This window comes from Anabrus simplex, chromosome 2 (assembly GCF_040414725.1).
Source record: "Anabrus simplex isolate iqAnaSimp1 chromosome 2, ASM4041472v1, whole genome shotgun sequence".
NCBI classification, from domain to species: domain Eukaryota; kingdom Metazoa; phylum Arthropoda; class Insecta; order Orthoptera; family Tettigoniidae; genus Anabrus; species Anabrus simplex.
The window spans coordinates 1,184,547,945-1,184,574,146 of record NC_090266.1 but is presented as its reverse complement, the minus strand read 5'-3'; the positions used below and the strand labels follow the sequence as shown (position 1 = coordinate 1,184,574,146).

Below are 26,202 nucleotides of genomic sequence, written 5' to 3'. Positions count from 1 at the left end.
CCTTATACTTACGATTTCATGTTTTTCATCGTTAACCTTTTCACAGCTTAAAAATTCTTCTTTTATCAGTATTAATACTACCCTTCCTACCGTTCCTATCCTGGCTCTGCGATAAATTAATTGTAAAATTTTATAATATATTGAATTTCAATACAGTCAAAATGAAAATAGTCACTTGTAAACACTCCAGTTTGCAAGAAAATTTCCACAGTTGTAATATCACTTCTCAGCCTTCTCAGATAATCAGCTATGTGGGATACAATACAGAAAGGAGTATTACTGTAGTGGGTAATCTCAGTTTGCCGCATGTCGGTTGGGAAGGTAATGCAAATGCCAGGAAGCAATAATAATGTTATTGATTTAACGTCCCACTAACTACCTCTATTACAATATCTGTTGAACATATATCTAATTCTATTTCTTCTTTACAATACTTCTACAGTTTAACACTAATATTTTTATGTCATTCTTACTTGACTTCCAGCTCCCTGTACTCTTTATCACCGCTCCTTAGCCCTCCCGTTTCTCTGAATGTACCTTCCTATAACCCTTCTAAACAAACCTCCTAACTTATACATACGACTATGGTTCAAGTGAAGGGCATCTGAGTGGAGACTTCCTACCCACCCATTAGCATCTACAAATCGCACCCTCATTTTCTGATATTCCCACTCCATAGTCTCATTTAAATCCCCAGTCACCTTCCAATCAGTATCCCACTGATAACAATCTCCGCTCCCTTAAACCCTCCGTGCTGCATTAGCCAGATCCCACACTCACCAACTACGTTCGTACCTATACCCGCTTGCTTTACATTGTTGGTACCAACATGAAAAACGACCACCTACTCATTACACTCTTCCACCCCTTCTAGTTTCCTCAAAATCTGCCTTTACCTAACTACTCGACAACACTCTACCCTGGTTCCCTTTCCTCCACACACTTTCCCTACATGCCTAAAAATGGAGTCCTCCATGACCAGAGCCTCAATCCCACCCACTTCATTTGATCCCCCCCACTCCCTCCAATTCTCCCCTTTCTTTCCTGATGGGTGCAGAACCTACTTTGTCCCTTTTCTCCCTCCCATGACCCTGTTCCACCTTCCTTTTCCTTCCTTCCTACCTTTCCCCTCCTCTGCAACACTTCCCTGTTTCTCATCTTTGCTCCAATGTTTTTTTGCAGTTAAGTGTGTGCTAAAAGAACTCACCCTCATTTTGCAAGAACATCATGTAGGTGATTCAAAAACTGTTTTATGATATTACAAAGCCAAAGGAAATGATTTCAACTAATGATTACTTCCCCTTTTATCGCATTTGTTCTGGGAACGTCTGAGGATATTTTTGGCTCGCTTAGTACAGGTCTTCCTATTTGGTGCACGAGCTGTACATCTGGGTGTGAGGTGGTGATAATGAGGTAGGGAGAGGATGAAATCCAGTGTCGGTACATAGTTACTCCTGTCAATTAACACCATGGGGTCTGGTCAAGGCTTAACAACTCCATCCGACAGATGAATCACCATTAACAGTGTCATATGCCCTCACAACATATGAAGTTCACCTATGTAGCATAATGATTAGCACTATTAGCTGCCATTCACGGAGGCCAGAATTCAATTCCAGGTATTGCCAGAGATTTAAGAATGGCAGGAGGGCTGGTATGTGGTTAAAGTGATACATGCAGCTCACCTTCGTTGGGGTGTGCTTGTACAAAAATGCACAACCTCAGGACAAGGACACAATATTTCAACATATGAACACTGCAGAGATTTGGAATTTAATCCAGGTATTTGGCAAGCAATCTTGTAATTAGAAATAGTATACCACCACCTGTCCTACCCTCCCAGCCAACATTCTGATGGTAACATTTTTTTCACCAATGGGACTCGAGCTGGCTAACCTCAGTGTCAAACCAACAGACTTGACACCATAACAATCATGGCCACCAGGCAGTCTATATGATCGCAGGAGATGAATGTCGGACACGACTTTCATCCCAAGTCGGAGAGAGCCAGCAGGGAGTGGCAACATTCATCCTCCCTAAATTCAAAGTAGTTCTGATAACTCGGTCAGCCATAAACTTGAAGCTCATGTTCTTCTGGGACCATAAAAACTAAATTCTTGAACACTGTATGTTCGAAAAAGTCACTCTCGAGAGTGAAGCCTATGGTGGATTGTTTGAGAACCATCTGAAACCTGCAAACTATCAGTTCTGATATGTTGTTACATCACATTAATGAGAGAGCACATGCAGCTCGTGGAATAGCTTAAAATATCTGAGATCTGTACTAGAGTATTGTCTACGTCCAGCATAATGCACTTTGTACCGGGCGGTACACCCCCACGCCGCTAATTCAAATATTGCGCCAATTGAAACTTCTCTACTGGAGAAACTTGGAACTTTAATTACTGAACTAATTCCACGGTTATTCAGAAGATGTCACTGAGTGTTTTTTATTTGCCTTTTGTTTTTCAACGATTAAGAGGTGTGGACAATCTCTAACAGATGTCGTTACCCAAAACTATGGTAACACACTCTGGTGCAATGGAATGAACTTTCTTGAAGAAATATTGTATTCCTAAGTTTTATTTTTACTAAATTTTGTTCTGTGGTTTGTGGGTTGGCAATATAAATCCTTTCTTTCCACCCATTTTGAATGTAACCAATCGGGAATTTATGTAATTAATTTTCCACCAATAAGGTGTTTCTTCCTCGTCTTGTGTATTAGTTTTTGCTGTTATCCAATAAAAAAGAAAGGGTGTGTCTACTCATTCCTGAAAGGTCTCGAATATTCCCCGAGGGTATATAAACTGCTGATTTTCTTGTCTCGGTGCCACTTCAGTAACATCTCTCTTACCGTGTGAGTATGTAGCAGGGGGCAGGAAGCGCCTCTTTCTTCAAGCAGCAGTTCTTCTACAAAGTAATGGCCTGTTAACACCTTCATTTCTTGCTAGCTCAGCAGTTTAACTCTCAGGGAGGGTTCGAAACCTTTAGTATGTAACCTACCTTTTTAAAATGTAAATTCTTTTCTGTCTATGTAAAATCTATAAATTATAAATCTGTAAAGCGGGGATAGAGAGTGCTTCACCCTCTCAAACTCCCCTTCATTTTTGAAAAAGGAGGTGACTACGTTTCCATAACCGTTCTTCTCTTCTTTAATGTAGTAAAGTTTTCTCATACGTGTCACCTCCCTAGCTTGGGATTAGCCCCTGTATGATCAGCCTAGCGCCACATAGGTTTTAGACAAAAATTTGGTGTAGGAGTGCAAGTTGTCGCCTCCATTCAATTTTGTATTTTGGGCCATTTACTTAACCCGTTTTGTTTTCCTTCCTGCGAAGGCCCAGTAGATTGGGTATTAGATACCGCTGTTTCACTGTATGTGTGCCTTGAGAGCAGTTAATGTAAAGTCAGTGTATGGCCTCTTAAATAGGCTTGAAGACTTTGAGAGTGCATCTGCTCTTTCTTGGGTGTGAAACGTGCCTCTAGGAGGCTTAACATGGTAATTGGGAGCAAGTGCTCCTTTGGCATGATTGGGGTTTTCTGCCCCTTGGTGTGAACTGGGTACATTGGTAAAGTTGGGCTCATAGCTCAAAGATTGTAATTGTGGGGCTAGAAGCCCAGATCTTGTATTATCCCCTAACACTTATAATTTCTTGGTACCTGATTTTGGCTTGTTGTTGACTTGTTAAGTTTTCAAATTCTATGTCACCACTATTAAGTTTTGAAAACATAACCTTTGTTAAAGTTTTAAATTAACTTCAATTTTGTAGTTGAGACCTATTCCAGCCCGCACCTTCTTTCACCTCTAACTACCACGGATATCTCCGTAACACACTTAACAGCTATCATAGTGAGTAGAAGAGAAACTGTAAGCTCTTAAGTTGTTCACAACTGACTGGTATAAGAACTGTGGTGAATCATCTGTTAGAGGCAGCACTGTTGCTATGTGAGGGTTGGTACTATTAGTTGTAATATGTTTATGTTCAGTAGTGTTGTTGTGTGAAGAAAAGAACCTAAATGTCGTTCACTTTTGTTAAGTGAAGGTGAAGAGTGTGTTATTTGATGATGGTATTCATTTAGTTAGTGTAACATAGAGATGAGCTTATAGAAATTAAAAACATACCTAGGAGGAAAAAAATGCCTACTTGCTTCATTCCAGGCAGTAAGTCTGGCTACAAAATTTATAAAGGTAAACACTTCTTCAGGCCACCTAACAATGAAGTAGAATTTTCAAAATGGAAAAAGGCAATTCCCAGAAAAGACAAAAATCTTTCTGATAAGTATTACGAGTGTGATTCACATTTTTCTGATGAATTCATAGTTAAATCTGACTCATTTGCAGCACAAGGGGAACAGGTAGAAATTTCTAGAGATAGATGGAAACTGAAAACTGGTGCTGTCCCTCATTTATTCCCCAATTTACCCCGATAGCTCACGAAACAATTAAAGAAACTAAAGTCCCTCCGTAAAATACAGCCTCCAAAGATGGAGGAAAGTTCAAGAAATGTTCATGACCTCACCACAAATTAAATTTCGATGCTTGTTCTCAATGCTAAAAGAAATGAAATAGGTTCAGGCACAACTAAAAAAATAATAAATTTGCTTGCAAAAAGACTAAAGAGCACATGAGAGAGCTCTGAAAAAAGCTAACATTTTGTTGCTAGAAAGACTAAGAGATTCCTAGTCAATACAAAGCAAGCTGACATTCAGCAGAAAGCAAAAGGTAATTATTGACACCATGCTTTAAAAAAAAAAAGGTCAACTAAAGAATAAGAAAGGGATGAGATATAACAATGAATTCCTTTTAGTATTTGTTTTTTTTTTTCAAATTAAATCACCTACGGGCTATAGGTACTGCTTAGGGCATGATATACTTTCCCTTCTTTTGGAGGCTCGTCTGCAAAAATGAGTAAATGGTCGTAAATGCCCTGATTTTCATACAATATTGTCATTTAAAGCCTCTAGTTGAGTTTGCACTTCTGTAATGTTGATTCCACAGATCACTATGCCATCTGCAAACAACAGTATTTTCATATGCCCTCCATATCTTGCCTTTGTTTCCTTTAGAATTTCATCCATAACCATTATAAACGTGGAGACAATACACTTCCCTGTCTTAGTCCAGTTTGGTTTCTAAATTAATCTGTTCTTCCCATTGGAGTCTGGAAACAGCTGAAACAATTCTTATACATTGCTTTCACTAGTTCTCATGATTGCCTTCCACATCCTTTTCTTTCCAGGGTTTCTCAAACCTTTTCTCTATGAACACTATCGTAAGCCTTCTCTAGATATGGAATACCATCACCAGATCTTTTCCATATTCCCACTGTTTTTTCATCAGTAATCTCATGGTACATATTGGGTCTGTCCTTGACCTGCTGTGTCAAAATCTGTACTGCTCTTCTTCTAAATTTCTTTCCACCATTCCTTTCATCATCCTTTCTAGTATTCTTTCCAATATTTTGGTTGCATGTGACAACAGGGTAATTCCTCAATAATTGTCCTGTACCTTCCTGCCACATTTCTTAAATACTGGTATTTTTACACCTTTACACCAATCATCAGGTACTTGCTATTTTCTCCATATAAAACTTAGCAGCCTGTATAACCAATGTAGACCAATAGGTCCTGCTGCGTTTATGGTTTCCACACACGTATTTCATCTATCCCTGCTGCTTTTCCTGTTTTTGTTTGTTTGACAGCCAGTTCCACCTCTGCCATTGCAATATCTCTCCATTTCTGGGTCATCCTCATTTACCACTACACTCTCTTCTGGATCATTTTTCACATTCAGAAGTTCATTGAAAACGTCTTTCTGCCTATTCTTTACCTCCTCTGGGTCTGTTATTACATTTCCCTTCCTTCACTTGTTTTGTGTAGTTTTTTCTTGTCTCTTTTTTTTCCATACTATATCTGTTTTTCACCATTTACATCCTTTTCCAACTCTTGTGTGAATCTCTCACAACATTTTTCTTTTCCTCATTTACCACTTTTTTGCACTTACTTTCCTGATACTTAATCTTACTTCCTTCTTTCCTATCTCTATTCCATTCTTGCCATGCTTTCTTCTTTTGTTTCACAACCTCCTTCACCTTTTCATTCCACCAAGGTGTCTCCTTTTCCTTCACTCTCACCAAAGTTCTGCCACAAATCTTCTCTGCACAGCTTACAAATGTATTTTTAAATTTGGTCCATTCTTCTTCTACACTTTCTATTTCAGACATAGGGATGTGCAGTTTTAATTCCGCCTGAAATTTCTCCTGAGTTCTTTTATCTTTTAATTTCCATACTCTTTTCTTCTGTCTTATTACTTTTACTCTCACAGTTTTACCTATTTTCAATTTTGCTACCACCACTCTGTGTTCTCCATCAAATGCCTCACCTGGTAGTGCTGTTACATCCATTAACAGTTTACGATTTATTTTCCCAACCAAAAAATAATAATTGTTTTTGTCCTTCTTCACCCCAGCCATATCTAGTGATCTTTCTGCTATTCTTCTTTCTAAACCAAGTGTTACCCACAATCACTCCATTTCTTTCACAAAAATCAATCGACTTTTCTTTCTCTTAGTTTCTTTCTCCATGTCCAAATGGACCTATCACTTCTTCTTTACCAGTTCTGTCATTTCCAACCTGCGCATTGAAGTCTCCCATGACTACACTTCCACATCGGTGATTACTTCCTCGAGTGTCTCCAAGAATTCCCCTACATTTTCCTCATTGTGTCCAGTTTGGGGTGCATGAACTTGGATGAAATCTTTCACTCCTTCTTCTGTCCTTAGTTGTACTCTGATGATTTTATCACTAGCGTAGTCTACCCTATCCACATTTTCAGGATTTTGCTAACAATCACCCTTACTCCATTCTTCGCCTCACCTCCTCCACTCCAGTATAGGGTGTACCCTCTACTCATCCTCTTCACTCAATTCCCCTCCACTTGACCTCACTCAGTTCCATTATTGCAACATTCTCTTTCTCCATAAAATTAATTAAATCCTCTGATTTTCCCGCCAGGGTCACAACATTTATTATTTCCACCTTCATAATATTAACCGCTGGTTAGCCACTTATCACAGCTCCCTCAGCACAGGAACTGTGCATTGCTTTTAGCAGGGTACGCCCTAACCTTTTCCGAGGCTGATAATTACACCACTCATTTTAGGCTATTGTTACAATGGGGTCGCCACACCCAAAGGCATTTTAGAGCTACTGCCAGCAGTTATGCAGGCCGCCCCTTAGATGTGGAACAGATGCCCTTGCAGCTGCCCCTAATATGGGAAACAAACGCTGCTGATGATAGTGTACTCACACTATTCCCCGAGTACTGGGCTGCCTCTTCCGTAATTTCCTCCGCTGTAGATTCTGTTGAGGTTTGCACTCGTAACCCTGAGCTGGGTCCCTTACCAGATGCTACACACCGGTCAGTGTGCTCTGGGACTCGCATAGGCAAGGGCGCCACTCCCTGGGCAAGGCTACCTCTGAAGGGAGTCCCTTCCTGCTGCCTGCTCTTAGTCTGTACTTATTGTTATAGTCCCTAATAGATGTGAGGGCAAGTATCTCTCTTTGCAGGCTTTCCGCAGGCTGACAAATTTATGACCTTTTGTGACCTTCGATGCATAGGATACTACAGCATATATCCTCAAGGTTTTGTCCCCTGATACTAATGATTCCTTTTACTTCTTTTTCTCCTCCTGTCATCACCACTGATTTGCTAATAGGAGAAAAAGAAGGAAAAAGAATTGTTAGTATCAGGGGACAAAACCTTGAGGTTGTTGAATACTTCAGATATTCGGGAAGTGACATACAGTAATACAAGATGCAAGGTTGGATAAGGAGATCAGCAAACTTGTACAAGCGGAAAATACGTTCTACCAGAATGTTCGGAACCTGGCGTGGAACAGAGAAGTTCCTCTGAAATATAAAGAGATAATGTACGAGATGTACTACACCCCTATATTAACGTATGCATCAGAGACTTGGACTTCGACAGCAAGGAATGAGAGTAAAATTCAGGCCAGTGAGATAATGTTCCTGAGGAGTATGGTAGAGAAGATGAGGAGAGACAGAGTAAGAAATGTTGAGGTCAGAAAAGAGATAGGGGTAGGAAAACTGAGTGATAGGATGGAGAAGAATAAATCGAGATGGTTTGGACATGTCATGAAGATGGATGGGGGAAGGATACCAAAACAAGTGTTGGAGGCAAAGATAGAAGGAAAGAGGGCAAGAGGGAGGTGCAGAGCATGATAAATGGACTCTGTCAAGAACAATACAAGAAAAAAAAGACTGGAATGGAATACAATTACTGAAGAGGAATGGTGGAAGAAGAGGCAATGGTGGAGAAGTGCCATCAACACTCCGACCTGGCAGGAGCTGGACAAGGGGAAATGAAATGATAGCAATAAATATGACATTGACAACAATATCCTCAACCATCCTTCAAGAGCCATTTTTAATGTGTTTGTGCAAGTTGAAAATGTAGTGGAAAACCAACTCCCATATGAACATAGTCTATCGGATGATATATTTGTTTTTACATTACACATATGAAGTGTTTATGTTACTTTGTAAGAAGGCAAATTAGAAGGAATTGAAATCTTCTCAAAGACCACTAAGTCTACCCAGAAACAATCTACTGTCCACCAAAATATTATATGCACTCCAATTTGGAGGTTGTTTATGAAATAACCAATAGGCCCACTGAAAATCCATCACTTTCCTCGTTTCATTTCATGCTAGGTCATGTAGGTGAATTTTTAATTTGTATTGTAATATTTTTTATCGCAAGTGGAACGCAAAAAGTGCCCGATGTAAAGAAAATTGTAAAAAAAAAACTTTTCTCCTCCATAGCGTAACTGTTAGAGTTACCTGCTGCCATCCTTGGGGGACCTGGGCTCGATTATCGATAATGCCAGAGATTTAAGAATGACAGGAAGGCTGTTATAGAATGGTACATGCAGCTCACCTCCATTGAGGGTGTGCCTGAAAAGAGCTGCACCACCTCGGGACGAGGACGCAAGCTTACTATTCCTTACGAGAGAACTTGACGAGAAATGTTTTTTCAATACCTCATAAAGCCATTTGCTTCAATGCTGATTCCAGGTAATTATTAAATACCGGAGGAACGTTTTGAGCATACGGCGAAGCAAATGCCACTGTACATGCAACTACAATCAGTACATTCAACTTCGAGCGTGGCGCGGTGTCTGACACTATCGCGGCAACGTCGCAGGGTCTCCCCAGCACAAGCCAGCTACGCATCCATGTCGTCCCAGCCACTACAAATACAAACTGATATTTAAAAAAAGTGAAATCATTTACATATTTCACAGTCATACAGCATAACTATTGGATACGTAAAGATTACAACGCGACCAAGAACGCAATTTTTCAACCAGCCCGAGCTGAGAAAAAGTTACCTTAGAAAATTGATAACTTTTTTTTTTTGGAAACACAAAATTCTGAAATTTATAAACTATATTTAAAATATCTCAATGAACATTGTGTTAAAATTTGGATTCGATCAGATGATGGGTTTTGGAGAAATGATGTCTTAAATTTGATGCTTGGTTGAAACACACTTAAAAATGGGCACTTTTTGTGTTCCACTTGTGATAAAAAAAATTAAAATACAAATTAAAAATTCGAAACATACATGACCTAACGTGAAATGAAACGAGGAAACTGATGGTGTTATTGGATTTTCAGTGGGCCTATTGGTTATTTCATAAACTACCTCCAAACTCGAGTGCACATAATATTTTGGTCGACAGTAAACTATCTGACAAGTGACATCTGAAATGGTAAGCAAAAGTGTAATATTTCAGACGCAATAATTTTCTTTATTCGTAGGCTGACTTGTAAGCTCAAGTTCATTTAGTGGAGGAAGAGCTGCTTAGAGGAGAAACCAATGGACTAGGGGAGAGATCACACTTTCTCTTTAACTCGCTATGCAGCTACCATATGTTTAGTATGGACGATGAGATAAAAGGTACAGTCCACAGATGGTTCCATATATAATCAGACAGTTAATTTCTTCAAGGCATTAGTGAACTGATGGCAAACCTGCAATGAACATGACTTAGACAATGCTAAAAACTGATAATTTATATTATTTAAGTCCTACAGCAGATACTGTGTTAATAAAAATGTTAATGTTACTTTTTACAGAAAGTTATATTACCTGTATATGCCAATGGCATTTGTGAGATGTAACTCTTGCTTCAGAAAATCAGTGCAGCTGTTTACCACTTCTGTTAATTCCAACATATCAGCAGCAATCATTAACCCTTGGACATTTTCCTGAGTCACATTGATAACACCTACAGAAAACAAAAAAACTATTAATAATTATGCGATCAGAGGCACAAAATCAACAAATGTAACTGAATTGTTATTTAGTAATGCATGGAACTTTTAACTTACATAGTCTACTCACGTGACAATGTTTGTACACATAACACCAGTACACCCCTTGGTCATGAGATTCACGTGGTTGATGTTAGTAAAATGTTACATACTCAGCCAATTTAAGTAAGAAGAAGCCGAATCTGTCCGCTTCCCTTTCTATCCCATCAAAATACAGGCCAATATCCAAACAGTTCTGCTTAGATCTGATGTGTGTGGATTAGTTCTGTACAGTTTCTCTTCCATTACATCTCAAGGTTCAAATAAGTCACAAGGGGAGGGAGAGACATGGAGAATGAAGAGCACCAGATGCTGGACTGAGTGGCTCAGATGGTAGAAGCGCTGACCTTCTGAGCCCAAGTTGATGGGTTCGATTCAGACTCAGTCCAGTGGTATGAGAAAGTGCTCAAATATGCCACCATCATGATGGAGAGATTTAATGAGACACAAAAGAACTCTTGTGAGACGAAGTTCCAGCACCTCAACATGGCAGGGTATGAATGCATCGCCAAGCATATAAGGCAATGGATCTCTCTTGTCAGCACATACAGTACACGCCAGTGGTTGTGCTATTCTTATATGGGGAGCGTTTACATAGGATAAAAGGGGACCCCTAGTAAATCTGTCGTCTCTCACCAGAGAAGAATGGAACCTGCTACGAGATCATGTCCATCTGTTTGTTCGCCTCCAACACCCTGCAAAAGTCCTGTACCTGCAGCAAGACAAGGCACTGGTCCATGGCTCCCGATCTGTCACCACTTGGACATTAGGATGTTTGCCTGGCCCCAAGTTCAACAGACTTCAATCTTATTGAGCACACCTAGGATTCTGTTGAAGGGAAATGTGCACTCTGGACCCTTCTTCGAATAACCTTTGTGCATTATGGTGGCTGCGCTGCGGTCATGGATCAATACATCATCTCAACACCTCTGGTGTCTTGTGGAGTCCATGCCACACTGCAATGCCACCATCATCAGAGAGAAAGCGGGAGCTGTAGGCTACTATCTGGGTATCTCTAATTCAATTGCTCATCAATGTATTGTATATACAGCCTAGTATTCCACTCAACACATTATTCTATACAGCCTCAGCTTCTCTGTGCAGGCATTTTGATTTGACATCTTTTACACTGCCTGCATGTCTATTTCAACATTCTGTTGTACTCTATTATCCACCAGACAGAAGAGAAACAGAGCTCTCTTTGGTGATTTATAGCTCAGTTTTATTTAATTTCATCAGGTAATCACCAAATGTGTCACCAGAGATCTCTTACATGCTGACATCATAACTGCCAACCTTCAAAAATAAAACCACAAAATCAGGAGATTGAGAAGAAAGTTCCTGGAAAATCAGGAGTAACACTTTTGTTGAAAATTTTAATCTTTCGGAAAGTAGGAAGGAAAACTTCCTCACTGTAATCACAGTACAGCAAAATCAATGAAAATAAACTGAAATGTAAAGAAAATGAAAAATGTACATTCAAGAAAGAATATCAAGAGATTCAAAAAATCCAAAATAACTTCTAGTACATAAGCTCATTTACATGTAAAACACAGTAATATAAAATTTATACAAATACCTCTCCTCGATTTACTAATACATGAAAACTGTTCATAAAAAACATAAAAACAAAACATATTTTTCAATCATAATAAAACAATAAACCTTGAATAAACATTCATTATCATCATCATCGTCATCATCATCATCATCATCATCATCATCATCATCATCATCATCATTTCCCATTACCCAGCTGTAGCCGGGTAGGGGCAAATATGGTTCCTCTCCACTTTCTTCCGGTCTTTCCACCACTCCTCCTCCAACACTGTGTCCCAGTCCAGGTTTCTTTCTCTAATACTGTGTTGGATTGTGTCCTTCCATCTCAATCGTGGTCGTCCGCGGCCTCTCCTTCCTTGCATGTGCATTTCCATCACCTTTTTCTGGCATTCCTCCATCACTCATTCGCTTTAGGTGCCCAAACCATCTTAATCGGCACTTCTCTATTCTCTCATTCATTTTTCCCACTCCAATTTCTTCCCGGATTTCCTCATTCCTTACCCTGTCTCTTCTACTCTTCTGTATCATACTCCTCAAGAACTTCATTTTGGCTGCCTGCATTCGACTCTCATCCTTCCTTGTCACTGTCCAAGTTTCTGCTCCGTAAGTTGTTATGGATACGTAATACATCTTGTACATAGTTTCCTTTGCTTCCAACGGCACATCTTTGTCCCATAACATGTTTCTTACACTATGATAGAAACAGCTTCCAGCTTGAATCCTCTTACTAATTTCAGCATCCAGTCGAGCATTCTCCATTAATTTACTCCCCAGGTATTTGAACATCTCCACTACTTCCAAGAGCTTGTTTGAAAGTCTAATCTGACCTGTCCCTTCTTTCTCCCCTCTAGTCATAACAAGAGTTTTACTCTGTTCTACACTTATTTTCAATCCACATTCTTTGATCTTCCCATTCACCACATCCAACTGTTCTTGAACATTCATGCCGTCTTCTCCCCAAATCACAATATCATCTGCAAATAACAACATGTTAATTTTTCTTCCTCCATATGCTGCTTTTGCTGTTTTTATTATGTCATTCATTATTATTGTAAACAGAATTGGTGATAGAACACTTCCCTGTCTCAGCCCACTAGTGATTTTGAACCAACTTGTCCTGCCAACTTGTGTTTACATGCAACTACAACACTGAATGAACATTATAACAGTAAATTAAACTAACTCTCGCATGAAAAGTGGTGCTGTTTCTGGCTCTTTAACATAAACAATCATTTAAAAAAGAAAACCACTTTGACATTCACAGTGACCGATAAGAGAATGATCTGCAATCATTGAAGCAACATACTGAAGTGGTGGTCAAAACATATTTTAAGTTATGCAATCACTGGCTTAAAACTGGAAGAAACGGTTAAATGATCGGAAGATTGGGAGGCAATGTAAAAAATTGGAAGTCTCCCACCTATTAGCAGATATGGGCATGGAGAGCGAAATGGAATTTTTCTGCCCTTCTTTCTCTTTCTTGTCTGTGTCTTATCACACAACTTCGGGCCTGGCACATCAGCTATATAGTGCAGTTGCTTCATCAGCTGGGATAGAACATCATTTTTCCACTTTTGGGTATGTGCATAGCAAAGTCAGGAAGAGGTTAGGGACTGAGAAGGCTGCCAAAGTAGTTTGTGTTTTCCGTGAACTCAACAAGAAGCCCACTAAATACAGACAAAGTGGCAGTGACATTTGGATTTATAATATTTTTAAAACATCCCTATAATTTCCTATGGATGTTCTTTTACAAAAATTTAAACAAGGACATCAAACCATTACAAAATATCACTGTGTAAACTGTACTCTAAACTGTACCACTGTAGTCTACCGTATTTAAAAATGATGAATTAAAGTATGAACACCGAAAAAATCTCCAAGACATATCTTCTAAATAAAACATGTTTTAAACAGTTGTTTGAAACAATGAGTTTAAAACTAAACAAATTTTCACACTCTGTTTAAAACATTTTGTTTTAAACTTGCCAACCCTGTCTATTCCCTCCAAACATTCTTCATTTACTCAACCCTTCCATCACAGCATCTCCTTCAGTCTTGCTTTCACTGATGTTCTATCATACACTCATTGCCTAGTAAAATGTTGTGCTTTATTGAAGAGTATGTACTGGTGGACATATTGTTAAGGCTATTCAATGCTACACAGGGAGGGTAGGGGCACCATATCCATAACAGACCATATCATAAGCGACAATGAATTCAGGAAATCTCTTGTTATGAATGTGCGGGTTTTCCAGGGATATTTTATTTTATGAAACAGAAGTAAAATCTGTCTACAGATGAATAAGGGTATAAAATATCTAGGACAAAGAAATAAGAGAGAAGTACATGGATATGATTAGTGAAAAGTTCCAAACAATAGACAGTAAGCAGGTTCAGGACATAGAAAGAGAATGGGTGACATACTGTAGTAGACACCACCAAAGAAATGCCTGAGAACAACTGTGTGTAAAGATGGGGAAAAAAAGCAAACATCTTGCTGTAATGATGACGTGAGGGCAGTTCCTAAACGTAAAAGGAAGGTGTATAAAAAATGGCTTCAGACAAGGATTGATGCAGAGAGGGAACTGAAGGAAACAGAATGAAACAAATAATTGTTGAATCCAAGAAGAAGTCGTTAGACGATTTTGGTAATAACCTGGAAAGGCTAGGTCAACTGGCAGGTAAACCTCTCTGGACAGTAATAATGAATCTTACAAAGGGAGGGAAAATGGAAATTAATAGCATTTTGGGTAAATCAGGTGAACTCATAACAGATCCCAGGGAAAATCTGGACAAGAAAAAGTAATGTTTTGAAAATATTCACAATGTCAAAGGAAATCTTTCTGGTAATGTCATGAAGAACGGAGCTCATGGGGAGGAAGAAAATGATGTTGGTGAAATTAAGCTTTAAAATTATAAAAAAAAAAATTATTTACAACCACCCATTCAATACATTAAATATACTCATTGGATTATAGTATAATCATGAAGTATCTTCAATATTGGGACATGTTTCGATCGGCATAGCGAACATCATCAGCCATTCATGCACAAAGACTAGGTCAGGGCCCTGAGTTTAAAAATGATCAAAATGGTATCATCATATCAAAGGAGGAACCGTGTCGTAATAAAGGAGTGGTCATCAATGATCAACACAATATAGACAATAGACTTAAGATTGTAACAAAATATATGCAAATTAAAAACAAGTATTTATTGTGAAATGCATTAACAACAACAATCTGTAAATTAAAACCATCATGAGGTTGTTACAGTATGATAGTAGATGTTGTGGACATTAAAATATACATCAATGTGTGAACCGTGGATTAAATTAAAAATTGTGAGGTTGGAGTTCCTTCAAATTAATTAATGACAAAAGTTAAAATAGGGTTCGTTGAATTGTCACGTGTCCAAGTTGAACCAGTCAAAGGGCACATAACAGCAATACAGACTAAGGTTTACGTAAGAGATGAACACAATATTTGTGAATTCCATAGGAGACACACAATCTTGATACCACAAGAATTCAAGCTGAACTAGTCAATATGCACATGCTAGCAATAAGACTAGGAAACTATGTGACGTGGAACACCAAATAGTGGACTCCTTATAAATTAACAACAATCTTGAACATAGGGGGAGTTCTAGCAATCCTTAGGTGAAAGAAACCAGATTATGGTGCGTGTTGGAGTTTAGGATCTGAGAAAAAAAAGGGGGAATGAAAATTGAGTTGATGACGGAAGATGAAAAGGGAAAATTGAAAAGGAAGCTTTTCCCTGGAGCAGGTATGTGGTGTCCGCTAGCGTTGGCTGCGTGAAGCAAACTGGTGAGTAGCCTTATTACTGCTTCTAGTATTGTACGTATGTATACGTAAAGGCGGGGAGTGAGTCATATGAGGAGGGGGGGCTTGGGCAGGTCAGAAGTACGATACGGTTTCTCTTTTGATATGACGATACCATATTGTGCATTAATGGCTGATGATGTTCGCTATGCCGAACGAAACATGTCCCATTATTTAAGATACTTCATGATTATACTATAATCCAATGAGTATATTGTAATGTATTGAATAGGTGGTTGTAAATAAAATTTTATAATTTTAATATATCAACTTCAATACGGTTCCATTATGAGATTAATTACATGGAAACTATGCTTGACGAAGTGGAAAGAATGGCAAATAAACACCATTTTCATAACGCAGCAGGAATAGATGAAATAAGACCTGAAATGGTGAAGTATAGTGGGAAGGCAGGGATGAAATGGCTTCACAGAGTAATAAGATTAGCATGGAATGTTAGTAAGGTACCTTCTGATCAGACAAAAGTAGTAACTGCACCTATCTATAAACAAGGTAGGAGGAAGGATTGCAACAACTATAGAGGTATTTCATTGATCACCAGGCAAGGTGTTCACTGGCATTTTGGAAGAGAGAGAATGATCAATGGTTGAGAATAAGTTGGATGAAAACCAGTGTGGTTTCAGACCACAGAGGAGTTGTCAGGTTCAGATTTTCAGTATGCGACAGATACATTAAAAATGCTACAAGAGGAATGCAGAGTTACGTGTATGTATCGTAGATCTAGAGAAGACATATGACAGAGTACCGATGGAAAAGATGTTAGCCATACTTGGGGATTATGGAATTAAGTGTAGATTATTAAAAGCAATCACCGGCCCCATGGTATAGAAGTAGCGGGCCTGCCTCTTACCTCGAGGCCCCGGGTTCGATTCCTGGCCAGGTCAGGGATTTTTACCTGGATCTGAGGGCTGGTTCAAGGTCCACTCAGTCTACGTGATTAAAATTAAGGAAATAATTGATGATGAGGTGGCGGCCCCGGTCTAGGAAGCCAATAACAACGGCCGAGAGGATTAGTCGTGCTGACCACGCGACACCTCATAATCTGCAGGCCTTTGGGCTGAGCAGTGGTCGATCGGTAAGCTCTGGCCCTTCGGGGCTCTTGTGCCATGGGGTTTGGTTTGGTTTTTTTATTAAAAGCAATCGGCGGCATTTATGCTGACAATTGGGCTGCAGTGAGAATCAACGGTAGAATGAGTTCTTGGTTCAAGGTACTTACAAGAGTTAGATAAGGCTGTAATATTTCACCTTTGTTGTGCATAGTTTACATGGATCACCTACTGAAAGGTATAAAGTGCCAAGGAGGTATTCAGTTAGGTGGAAATGTAGTAAGCAGTTTGGCCTATGCTGATGACTTGGTCTTAATGGCAGATTGTGCTGAAAGCCTGCAGACTATTAACTTGGAAATTGAAAATAGGTGCAATGAGTATGATAGGGAAATTAGCCTCTCCAACACTAAAGTGTTGTCAGAAGGGAAGAAACCTACGAGAATTGAATGTCAGGTTGGGAACACAAAGCTGGAACAGATAACCATTTCAGGTATACAGCATGTGCATTCCCCCCAGGATGATAGTATAGCGAGATTGAATCAAGCTGCAGCAAAGTTAATGCAGTGAGCTCTGAGTTGTGATCAACAGTATTCTGTACGAAAGAAGTTGGCTCCCACACGAGTCTATCTTTATACCGGTCTGTCTTCAGACCCATGTTGCTTTAAGGGAATGAACAGTGAGTGGAGTCAGGATATCTTATTTATAAGTTAGAAATAAAGAGACATGAAAGTAGCAAGAATGAGCACTGGTACAAAGAAATACGAGACATGAAAGTAGCGAGAATGATTGCTGTTACAAAGTAGGGTCATGTGAGGCAAATGGAGGAGGATAGGTTACCTAGGAGGATAAGAGAAGTATAGAGACACCAAGACGACGATGATTAGATGCAGCTTGAATGATTTAAAGACAAGAGCTATGGAACTAAATGAGGCCACACAGCTAGTTACAAATAGAGGATTGTGGAAGAGTTTAGTAAATTCACAGAGAATTGCAGACTGAATGCTGAAAGGCACAACAGTCTATAATGAAGATGTATGTAATTAAAGATGAACATAATTAGCTAGGTACAACTGAGCTATACAATGTGATCCATTTATGCTACTACACAAAATATTCAAAAAGTACATAGCAAAACCTACTTTGAAACATTGGCTCTATAAGAGCTGCATGTTAAAAATCTACTACCAGTTTTTACATGCAAGGTCCAGAAATTCAAGAAAAAACTACTACTACCACTACTACAGCAGCCAGGCTGAGTGGCTGAGTGGCTCAGACTGTTAAGGCGCTGGCCTTCTAACCCCAACTTGGCAGGTTCGATCCTGGCTCAGTCCGGTGGTATTTGAAGGTGCTCAAATACGACAGCCTCGTGTCGGTAGATTTGCTGGCACGTAAAAGAACTCCTGCGGGACTAAATTCCGGCACCTCGGCGTCTCCGAAGACCGTAAAATTAGTTAGTGGGACGTAAAGCAAATAACATTATTATTATTATACTACTACAGCAACCTAGTATGTAGTAGGCTATAGGTGGACATCCCAGCTTCAACTGGACTGGAATGTGAGATTGATTTCTGTTCTTCCCTCTTCTCATACTGATCTGGCATTGTGTCTGTCCTCTTCTGGGACCCCATTCAAATTTCTATACATGACTTGTCAGAATATCTCATGCAAGGAAAGCGCATGGATTCCAGGCAAGGACGTTTAACACTGCTAGAGTGAAAGAACCAGAAGCTGCTTTCAGGTACATTGATTCAATCAACGAGGCACTCACAGTCCTCCCTAATAGTGAGAGCAATTTTATTTTCAACAAGTTGCTTTACATCGCTCTGACACAGATGGGTCTTATGGCAACAATGGTGTTGGAAAGGGCTAGGAGTGGGAAGGAAGCAGCCATGGCCTCAATTAAGGTACAGCCCCAACGTTTGCCTGGTGTGAAAATAGGAAACCACAGAAAACCATCTTCAGGACTCCCGACTGTGATGTTTGAACCCACTATATCCTGAATGTAAGCTCACAGCTATGCGCCCCCTAGTGAACTGCCAAATCGCTCTGCGTTAGAGTATTGGTGAAATCTGCACGAACCCCAAAGAGGCCCTTGTTACAGCTACAGATAATGCATTAGGAAGTGCAGATGGGCAAAGTAGACGTGCTTTAAAAAGTGAGGAATACAAGAGGATGCAGCAAAATCATACCAAGAAAGCTGTTGAAGAATACAGAGTGGCCAGAAGCAAAGAGAAGAGACTACACAATAAGAGAAAGCATGGGAGAAGAGAACTCGTGGAGTTGGAGCATATGCAAGGTATCCTACTGGGAAGTTACTGTAATATTACATAGAATCTTATTTAAGGATTTCCACTCAAAAGTGGACATATAACGTGCAGACTAAGAGGAACCTCTAGTGTATGTCATGTCAATTAGTAAATTATGAAGTAACTGTTAATATATTTTTTGTGCAAGTGTGAAGTGTACCCCAACATTTATATTCACACCACTGCCGCAAAAAAATGAGTTATTAACAGTTCTAGTATATTGCATTACAGCATGGCCTGAAGTCTTATTAAGCTGTCCTAATTTTTTTTATTAAACTGTGTCTTTAAGTTCTTAAGTTGCAATATATTTTGTATAATACCTGCAGAATTCTGAGTTATAGTGAATTTAATTTCTGCTTGTACACTGAGAGGCACGACATTCAAATACCAGCTTGACGGGTTAGTACAGACTGATGGATGAAGAGCAAAAGAAGAAACCAATGGACCTTCTACTTAAACAGCTTTCACCTCCCATAATGCCAAATGTATCTTTGCATTGATAAGTTGTTCTACCATCAACTTTTATCCTGATCCAGCTCACTTCAATGTCAGTATTCTTCCTTTCTTTAACAAATATAAGATTCATATCTGGAGGAAGCATTCATTACCTGTGTAAATGAAATCAATGAGCTTTTGCAGGATGTGTGGATCAACTGAATGAATTTCTACTGTTTCTAACTGTTCTTCTGCAAGGCCTGTTGTGAACATAGCCTGGAAGTATGGACTGCTTGCTGAGAGGACTGCTCGATGTGCCTATAAAAGAAGAACTAAATTTAATTTTAAAATATGTTCCTTTCCCATTAATATTGGATGCAACAAGAAATCCACATTAAACACAATCAATCAAAACTCAACAGAAGTTAAAGAAAACATTCTTCATAATTCTTTTTCTTAACGTATTATTCTCACAAAACATTGACATCAGAATGGCAAAGAACTTGACATTCCTACAACTGTGGTAAAGATCATAGTGACCTCTCATAAGAAATGCACTGAAAACTTCCAAATTTTAAGACTTTTATATTAATTTTATTCCTTGAAATTCTCTGTATGTGGACATACAAAGACCCTCCTGGATTATATGAACTATTCTATTTAAATATAAATAATTTGCTTGTAACATGCTCCTGTGCAATTTTCCGTTGTTCGAAATGTTTTTATCAGATGAATTAGTAGAATATAGCTTCTTTGTCAGTCCCCTACTGTTCTGCCCTTCTAAATTTTCTGAAACGCTTTCTCCAGAAATGTAACAATACTGTTAACACATTTTGCAAATAGGTCAACTGAAGACCACTAGAAAACTTTAAGAGTAATTTAAAAAACATGCACTGAGTTAAAAATAAATTGTAAATATGGGGAAGATGTTTTCACATTTAGTACTCAAATGATTGTTAACAGTCAACTGGTACTCATGGAGGCTAACATGTTTTTATAACTCAGATGTTTCAGGAAGCCTGATTATCACATATGATATCTACTTCTTACTACTGTATGTCCACCATCTATATATATAAAATAAGAGTTTTGTCTGTACATTGCTTAGAATTTGAAAAGAATGGCATTTCTGCATTGGACATGTCCATAGTAACAAGGAAATGCACTTTTTACTTTTCCGCAACTTCTATCTGTCGTATGTATGTATGTATGTATGTATGTATGTATGTATGTATGTACGTACGTACACGCATCACGAGAAAATGGCTGAAGAGAATTTAATGAAAATCGGTATGTGAAGTCGGGGGATGAGCCACTACAATCTAGGCTATAAATCATTTTACTCACGCTGATTGAAATAGTAGTTTAGGGGAAGGCCTAAAATTTAATTCTCAAATATTTATATTATTAGTGGTCCTATAGATAAATACTACATAACTAAAGTTATATAGAATTAAATTTCCGATCATTTATGCCATACATTGTTACCGTACCGGCTTTGATAACACAAATATTCATGAATTTGTATTTTTGATGCCAAGTCCATATCAACGCCGAGCCACGAGAAAATGAGTGAATAGAATTTAATGAAAGTCGGTATATAGAGTCGGGGAATAAGAAACTACAGTCTAAGTTATAAACAATTGTATTTGCCCTGTATGAAATTGTAGTTTAGGGGAAGGTGCCTAAAATTTAATTTTTAAATACTGTACCTATGTTATTGGTCCTATCGAAAAGTACTACATAACAAAAGTTATAGATAATACAATTAATGACCATTTACGTTTTATTCAACTTTACCGTACCGACTATGATAAGAGTGGTGTTTCTGAGTCTGAAGAAAACTGAATGTGAAGGCCTACAATATTGAAAGCGCATAACATTGATCAACAATAACATTACATTGACCATTGTTTGTGGTGATGTTCTTTGTCTCTTATGCTGCCGCTCGACTCCGATAGATGGGATTACTGAAGCGTACCGAGTATAACACCCCCCTGAATATTGGAATATTGGCATATTGGCGGGAAATAGTTGGGAAGTTAGAAAACTTTCTTCTTTAGCATGTCATTCCTCTGGTTCATACTACCGTACTGCTGGTACACAACTCACTGGTTCATCATAGTATTCCAGCTATTCTATCCCAACTCTGACGCTCTGTTTTGAATGAGCAGTATGCACTCTTAAGGCGGAGGCTCACGTAGTAGTAGTAGTAGTAGTAGTAGTAGTAGTAGTAGTAGTAGTAGTAGTAGTAGTATGACCTGGTCTAGAATTACAATTTAGGCATCTTCCAAATTATAGCACTACAGTTCACTAAATAAATCGAAATTCAACCCTGAAAAGAACCGTTTCTTAAAAAGAGCTTCTTCCTCTTCACTTTTATTAAATTCTACATTCATTTTATTCAAAATTAGCAGTGAAGAGGGGGTTTCTCCTCTGGCTTGAAGGAAAAAATTGCCTCTCAGATAGATTTTTTCGCAGCCAGTGTAGTGAATTGAGATATTCCGACTCATCGGGTACTCCTAGGAAACAGATTAGTTAAAGGGTATAGTTTTTTGCCTGGGACTCTCTACTATTCGACCCCCCCCCTGAAAAAAAGACTAAGAGTGTTCACGGATTATGGCTGTCTGCGGCCTGGTCATTCCAGCTCTGGAACTTTGGACTGTTAGATCGGCAGCGTAGTACTGTTCGTTAAAAGTGAGAAAATGTGTGGTTTTTCATTTGATCAAGTATTTCATGTGAAATCATTGCTTTTACTTGCGCTTTTCCTACTGACGTCATTGTAATGACCTATGTTCATTTCAGTTGGGAAAACCACTAAGACAGTCTTTCTGAGGATGTAAGAAGGCAGGTGGAGAGTGGGTGTCTGCCATTATAATGCAATTTCCCAACCTGATTGTGACTGACGGTAGGCAAGCGGGCCTACCATTACATTGAAAATTCTCTAATGCAGTCTTCATATGAGAAAAGACGTTTGGTGATTTCTCAGTCGCGTTCTGTAGGGTAACGTTATGAGCTATGCAATTTAATACAGTCTTGCTCACAATTCTGTATACAATGTAGAATTCCATAGTGAAGCACGGGTACATCAGCTAGTCAGCATATAAACCAGTATCATAAAGATTTAAAAAAATAGTTGAAATATACATTTACAGAGGTACAAAATTTAGCGGGGGAAAAGGGCTCTCAAAAAATGGAATGAAAGCCAGAGGATATCAAACAACCCAGGTTTTTACCTGAAGCAGATGGGCCAAATGGATAGCAAGAGTAAAAATAAAGGCATTAAGTGCCTGGATGAAAGTACATACAAAAAAGAGATGCACCAAAGCTGACTGAAAAGCGCAGAAATAAGTTCTCTTTTCGATAAAGGCATTAAATGAAGTAGAAATTTGGGAAGAAATAAATAAAGAAACAAAGGAAAGAAATGGACAACAGTAAATACTAATTGTAATGCCTGCATTTTTTTCTTTTTGCTTGAAAACTTAGAAGTGAAGAGAATAGAAAATGTCTATAAATACCTTAAGAATTTTATCACCAGCCACAATTTCAACATCACAGAATTTTGAATTCAGACGGAGGCAGTTAAGGTTTTGGAGAATCTTCGAAGCAAACTGATCACATGAATATTCTCTCTCAGTGGAGGAGGCACTTCGTATTTCGTTGCTTTCGAGTGGTAACTCAGTCAAGACACTTTGGGCAGACTCACTGCTTTTGAAGGGAGGCATGTCCACATTAGCCATCGAATCATGGAGAATGGCAATGCCAGTCTGAAACAAAATAACAACATATAATGGCATTCATCATTTGTAACACACAATGGCATCGTTAGTAACATAATTTTGTTTGTATCTAATGTCAGAACATGTAAGAACACTTTCTCTAGCTGTTTTCTATTTCTTACAGTCATCTTCCCCATCATATCACAGGCCTACAGGCAGTATTAATCAGAAAGAAATAGTTTGGTTCTTGATTAATCATAAACATCAGACTGTTGTTCTTAAGGTATAGTTATTATCAAAAACCAGTAGATATGCTTCATTTTAACACTTGCTGTGGATGATTATGCTTAACAAACAGAAGCAACTTAACTCCACTTTTAAGGGAAACCATGTTTACAAAACAAACAGCGTGTAATAAATAAGCTGCATACAGCATGATTGCAGGGCAAGAAATACAAACACACCCTGAATCAGGAGTAAATTATTACATATTTCACAGAATTAAACATAAAACATTTATGGAAAACTAACTTTGTAAGAGTATTTAAGCATATACTACTGGAACACAAACAACTGGATGCAAAACACTAATCAAGGACATTTTCCAAAAATTTTGAGCAGAATGGATAATATGGATGGATATGCACTATCCGATTCAAAGCACCCAGATATTGCTCTGACCCCACTGTCGACAGCCCTGAAGACGGTTTTTCGTAGTTTCCCATTTTCACACCAGGCAAAGGCTGTACCTTAATTAAGGCCACGGCCGCTTCCTTCCCACTCCCAGCACTTCCCTATCCCATCGCCGCCATAAGACCAATGTGTATCAGTGTGATGTAAAAAAAAAAAAAAAAAAAAAGATAATATTGCTTTGAAATAGATAACTGAACCCTATATGTCATAATAACCCCACCAACCTGGACCCAATGTTTGGGAATCCAGGCTCTGCCTGTCACAAGTCAGGACAAAAGGCGAGTGATAGAGGAGTAACACCTCTTTAAAAAACCTTGGTCCAGCTGATCCGGCTGGTAGTCCCATGTAAGGGTCCCTTGCCAGGTTTGTGGTGAAGACCTAAACGGTAGTGAAGGCAGAGAAGAGGGACTTCGGAACGGCGGAACTAGAGGAAGGGGCAACCCTCCTATTCTGGGTAAATAGAATAGGAACTGCTGCCTTGCAGTAGAAGTGGGAGCTTCAAAGGCCAAGGGAAGAAACCCCGAGAGAAAATCAGCCTGGTGCCTCAGGCTTAAGATGGCAGCCCCGTCAAGGCACTGGGAAGCAGTGGGTTAATCACTCGCTCTTCTTAAATAATCTGATTATAGAAACTGAAGCGAAATTACAAAACCGGACGGATAATCTGATGACGACCTTTGGCATGAAGAGGATAACAAAAATTGGTTTCTGGAATGTGAGGACCTTGAGGGTGAAAGGCAGACTGAAACAACTGACACGGGAAATGAAGAACTGGGCTGGATATTCTGGGATTGAGTAAGGTGAGGTGGCCAGGATTTGGTGAGATACAAACAACAGATGGAATTACATTTCTATATTAAGGTAGTGAGGATGAAGAGCACAGGGATGGAGTGGGGTTGCTGCTCAGTAGAAATGCAATGAGAAGTCTCATGGAGTGGAAGCCGATTTCCAGTAGGCTTCTGACTGCGAGGTTCAAGACCAAGATCACGAATGTGACCATTATCCAATGCTATGTACCTACAGAACAATCGGAGTTGGAAAGAAAGGAAGAATTCTACCAAATGTTGCAAGATGCCACAATGAAAAACAGTAAGAAGAATATTCTCATAGTTATGGGAGACTTCAACGTGAAGGTTGGCTCAAAAAATGAAGGATTGTAACACATCATGGGTATACATGGTCTTGGAAAGATGAATGAAAATGGGGGAAAGTTTACGGAATATTGCGCCAGCCAAGACTTGGTGATAGGTGGCACGGTGTTCCCGCACAGGGGGTGTCATAAGGTCACATGGGTGTCTCCTGATCAAGTCACGGAAAACCAAATTGAATCACATTGCGGTGAGCAGGAGGTTCAGAAGGAGTTTGGAAGATGTTAGGAACAAGAGAGGAACGGACATTGGCAGTGATCATCATCTTGTTGTCGTCAACTTCCGTATAAAGATCGTGGCAGTCCACCAAAAGTTCATCACTCGGCACAAGAAGTTTGATGTTAGTAAGCTAAAGAATCAGCAGACATTGGAACAATTTCAACTGGAACTTAGCAACAGATTCGAGGTGTTGGAATCTGAGATAGAGAAGGATGTGGAGACTGTATGGAACGAGGTAAAAAACATCTATGTGAAAACAAGTGAGAAGCAGCCTGGGTACAAAAACTACTTGTGGAAGGAATGGATATCTGATCAGACCTGGGACAAGATAAATTATAGGAAGGAGATAAAGGCCAAGCTAAATATATGCAAAACCAGACAGCAGAATGCTTAAACACAAGCTGAGTATTCAATAGCAGATAGGGAAGTAAAGAGGAGTATGCAAAAAGATCACAGGAAGTGGATTGATGAGCAGGCAGAGAAAGCAGAACAGGCGGCAAAAAGGGGGGATATAAAGGAGCTTTATGGCATCACAAAGATGCTTTCGAAGAAAAGTTTTAATAAAAGTAGGCCAGTGAAGAGGAAGACAGGCGAGATCCTCACCACGTGCGAACAACAGCTGAGTAGATGGAGATGTTGGACTGGAAAATGAGCAGCAAGGAGAAGATGAAGAAGAAGCAGAAGGGGATCCAGGCATCGGCCTAGACCCTCTAACCCAGGACGAGATACGGACAGCGTTGAAACAAATGAAAAATGGGAAGGCACCTGGTCTGGACATTAAAGCGGAAATACTGAAAGCAGACCTTGATACTA

The 26,202-nt window shown here is 39.1% G+C and overlaps 1 protein-coding gene across 1 annotated transcript in view; it reads right to left on the bottom strand.

Moving 5' to 3' along the window:
- Positions 1–26,202, bottom strand: part of LOC136864780 (actin-binding protein IPP) — a 208,207-nt gene that overhangs the window by 87,844 nt on the left and 94,161 nt on the right. Inside the window, exons 3-5 of the mRNA XM_067142160.2 lie at positions 23,132–23,380; positions 19,787–19,931; positions 10,178–10,316 (exon numbers count right to left, since the gene is read on the bottom strand). Coding sequence (XP_066998261.1) covers positions 10,178–10,316; positions 19,787–19,931; positions 23,132–23,353 — 506 coding nt within the window. The 5' untranslated portion in view covers positions 23,354–23,380. The remainder of the gene's footprint in view (positions 1–10,177; positions 10,317–19,786; positions 19,932–23,131; positions 23,381–26,202) is intronic.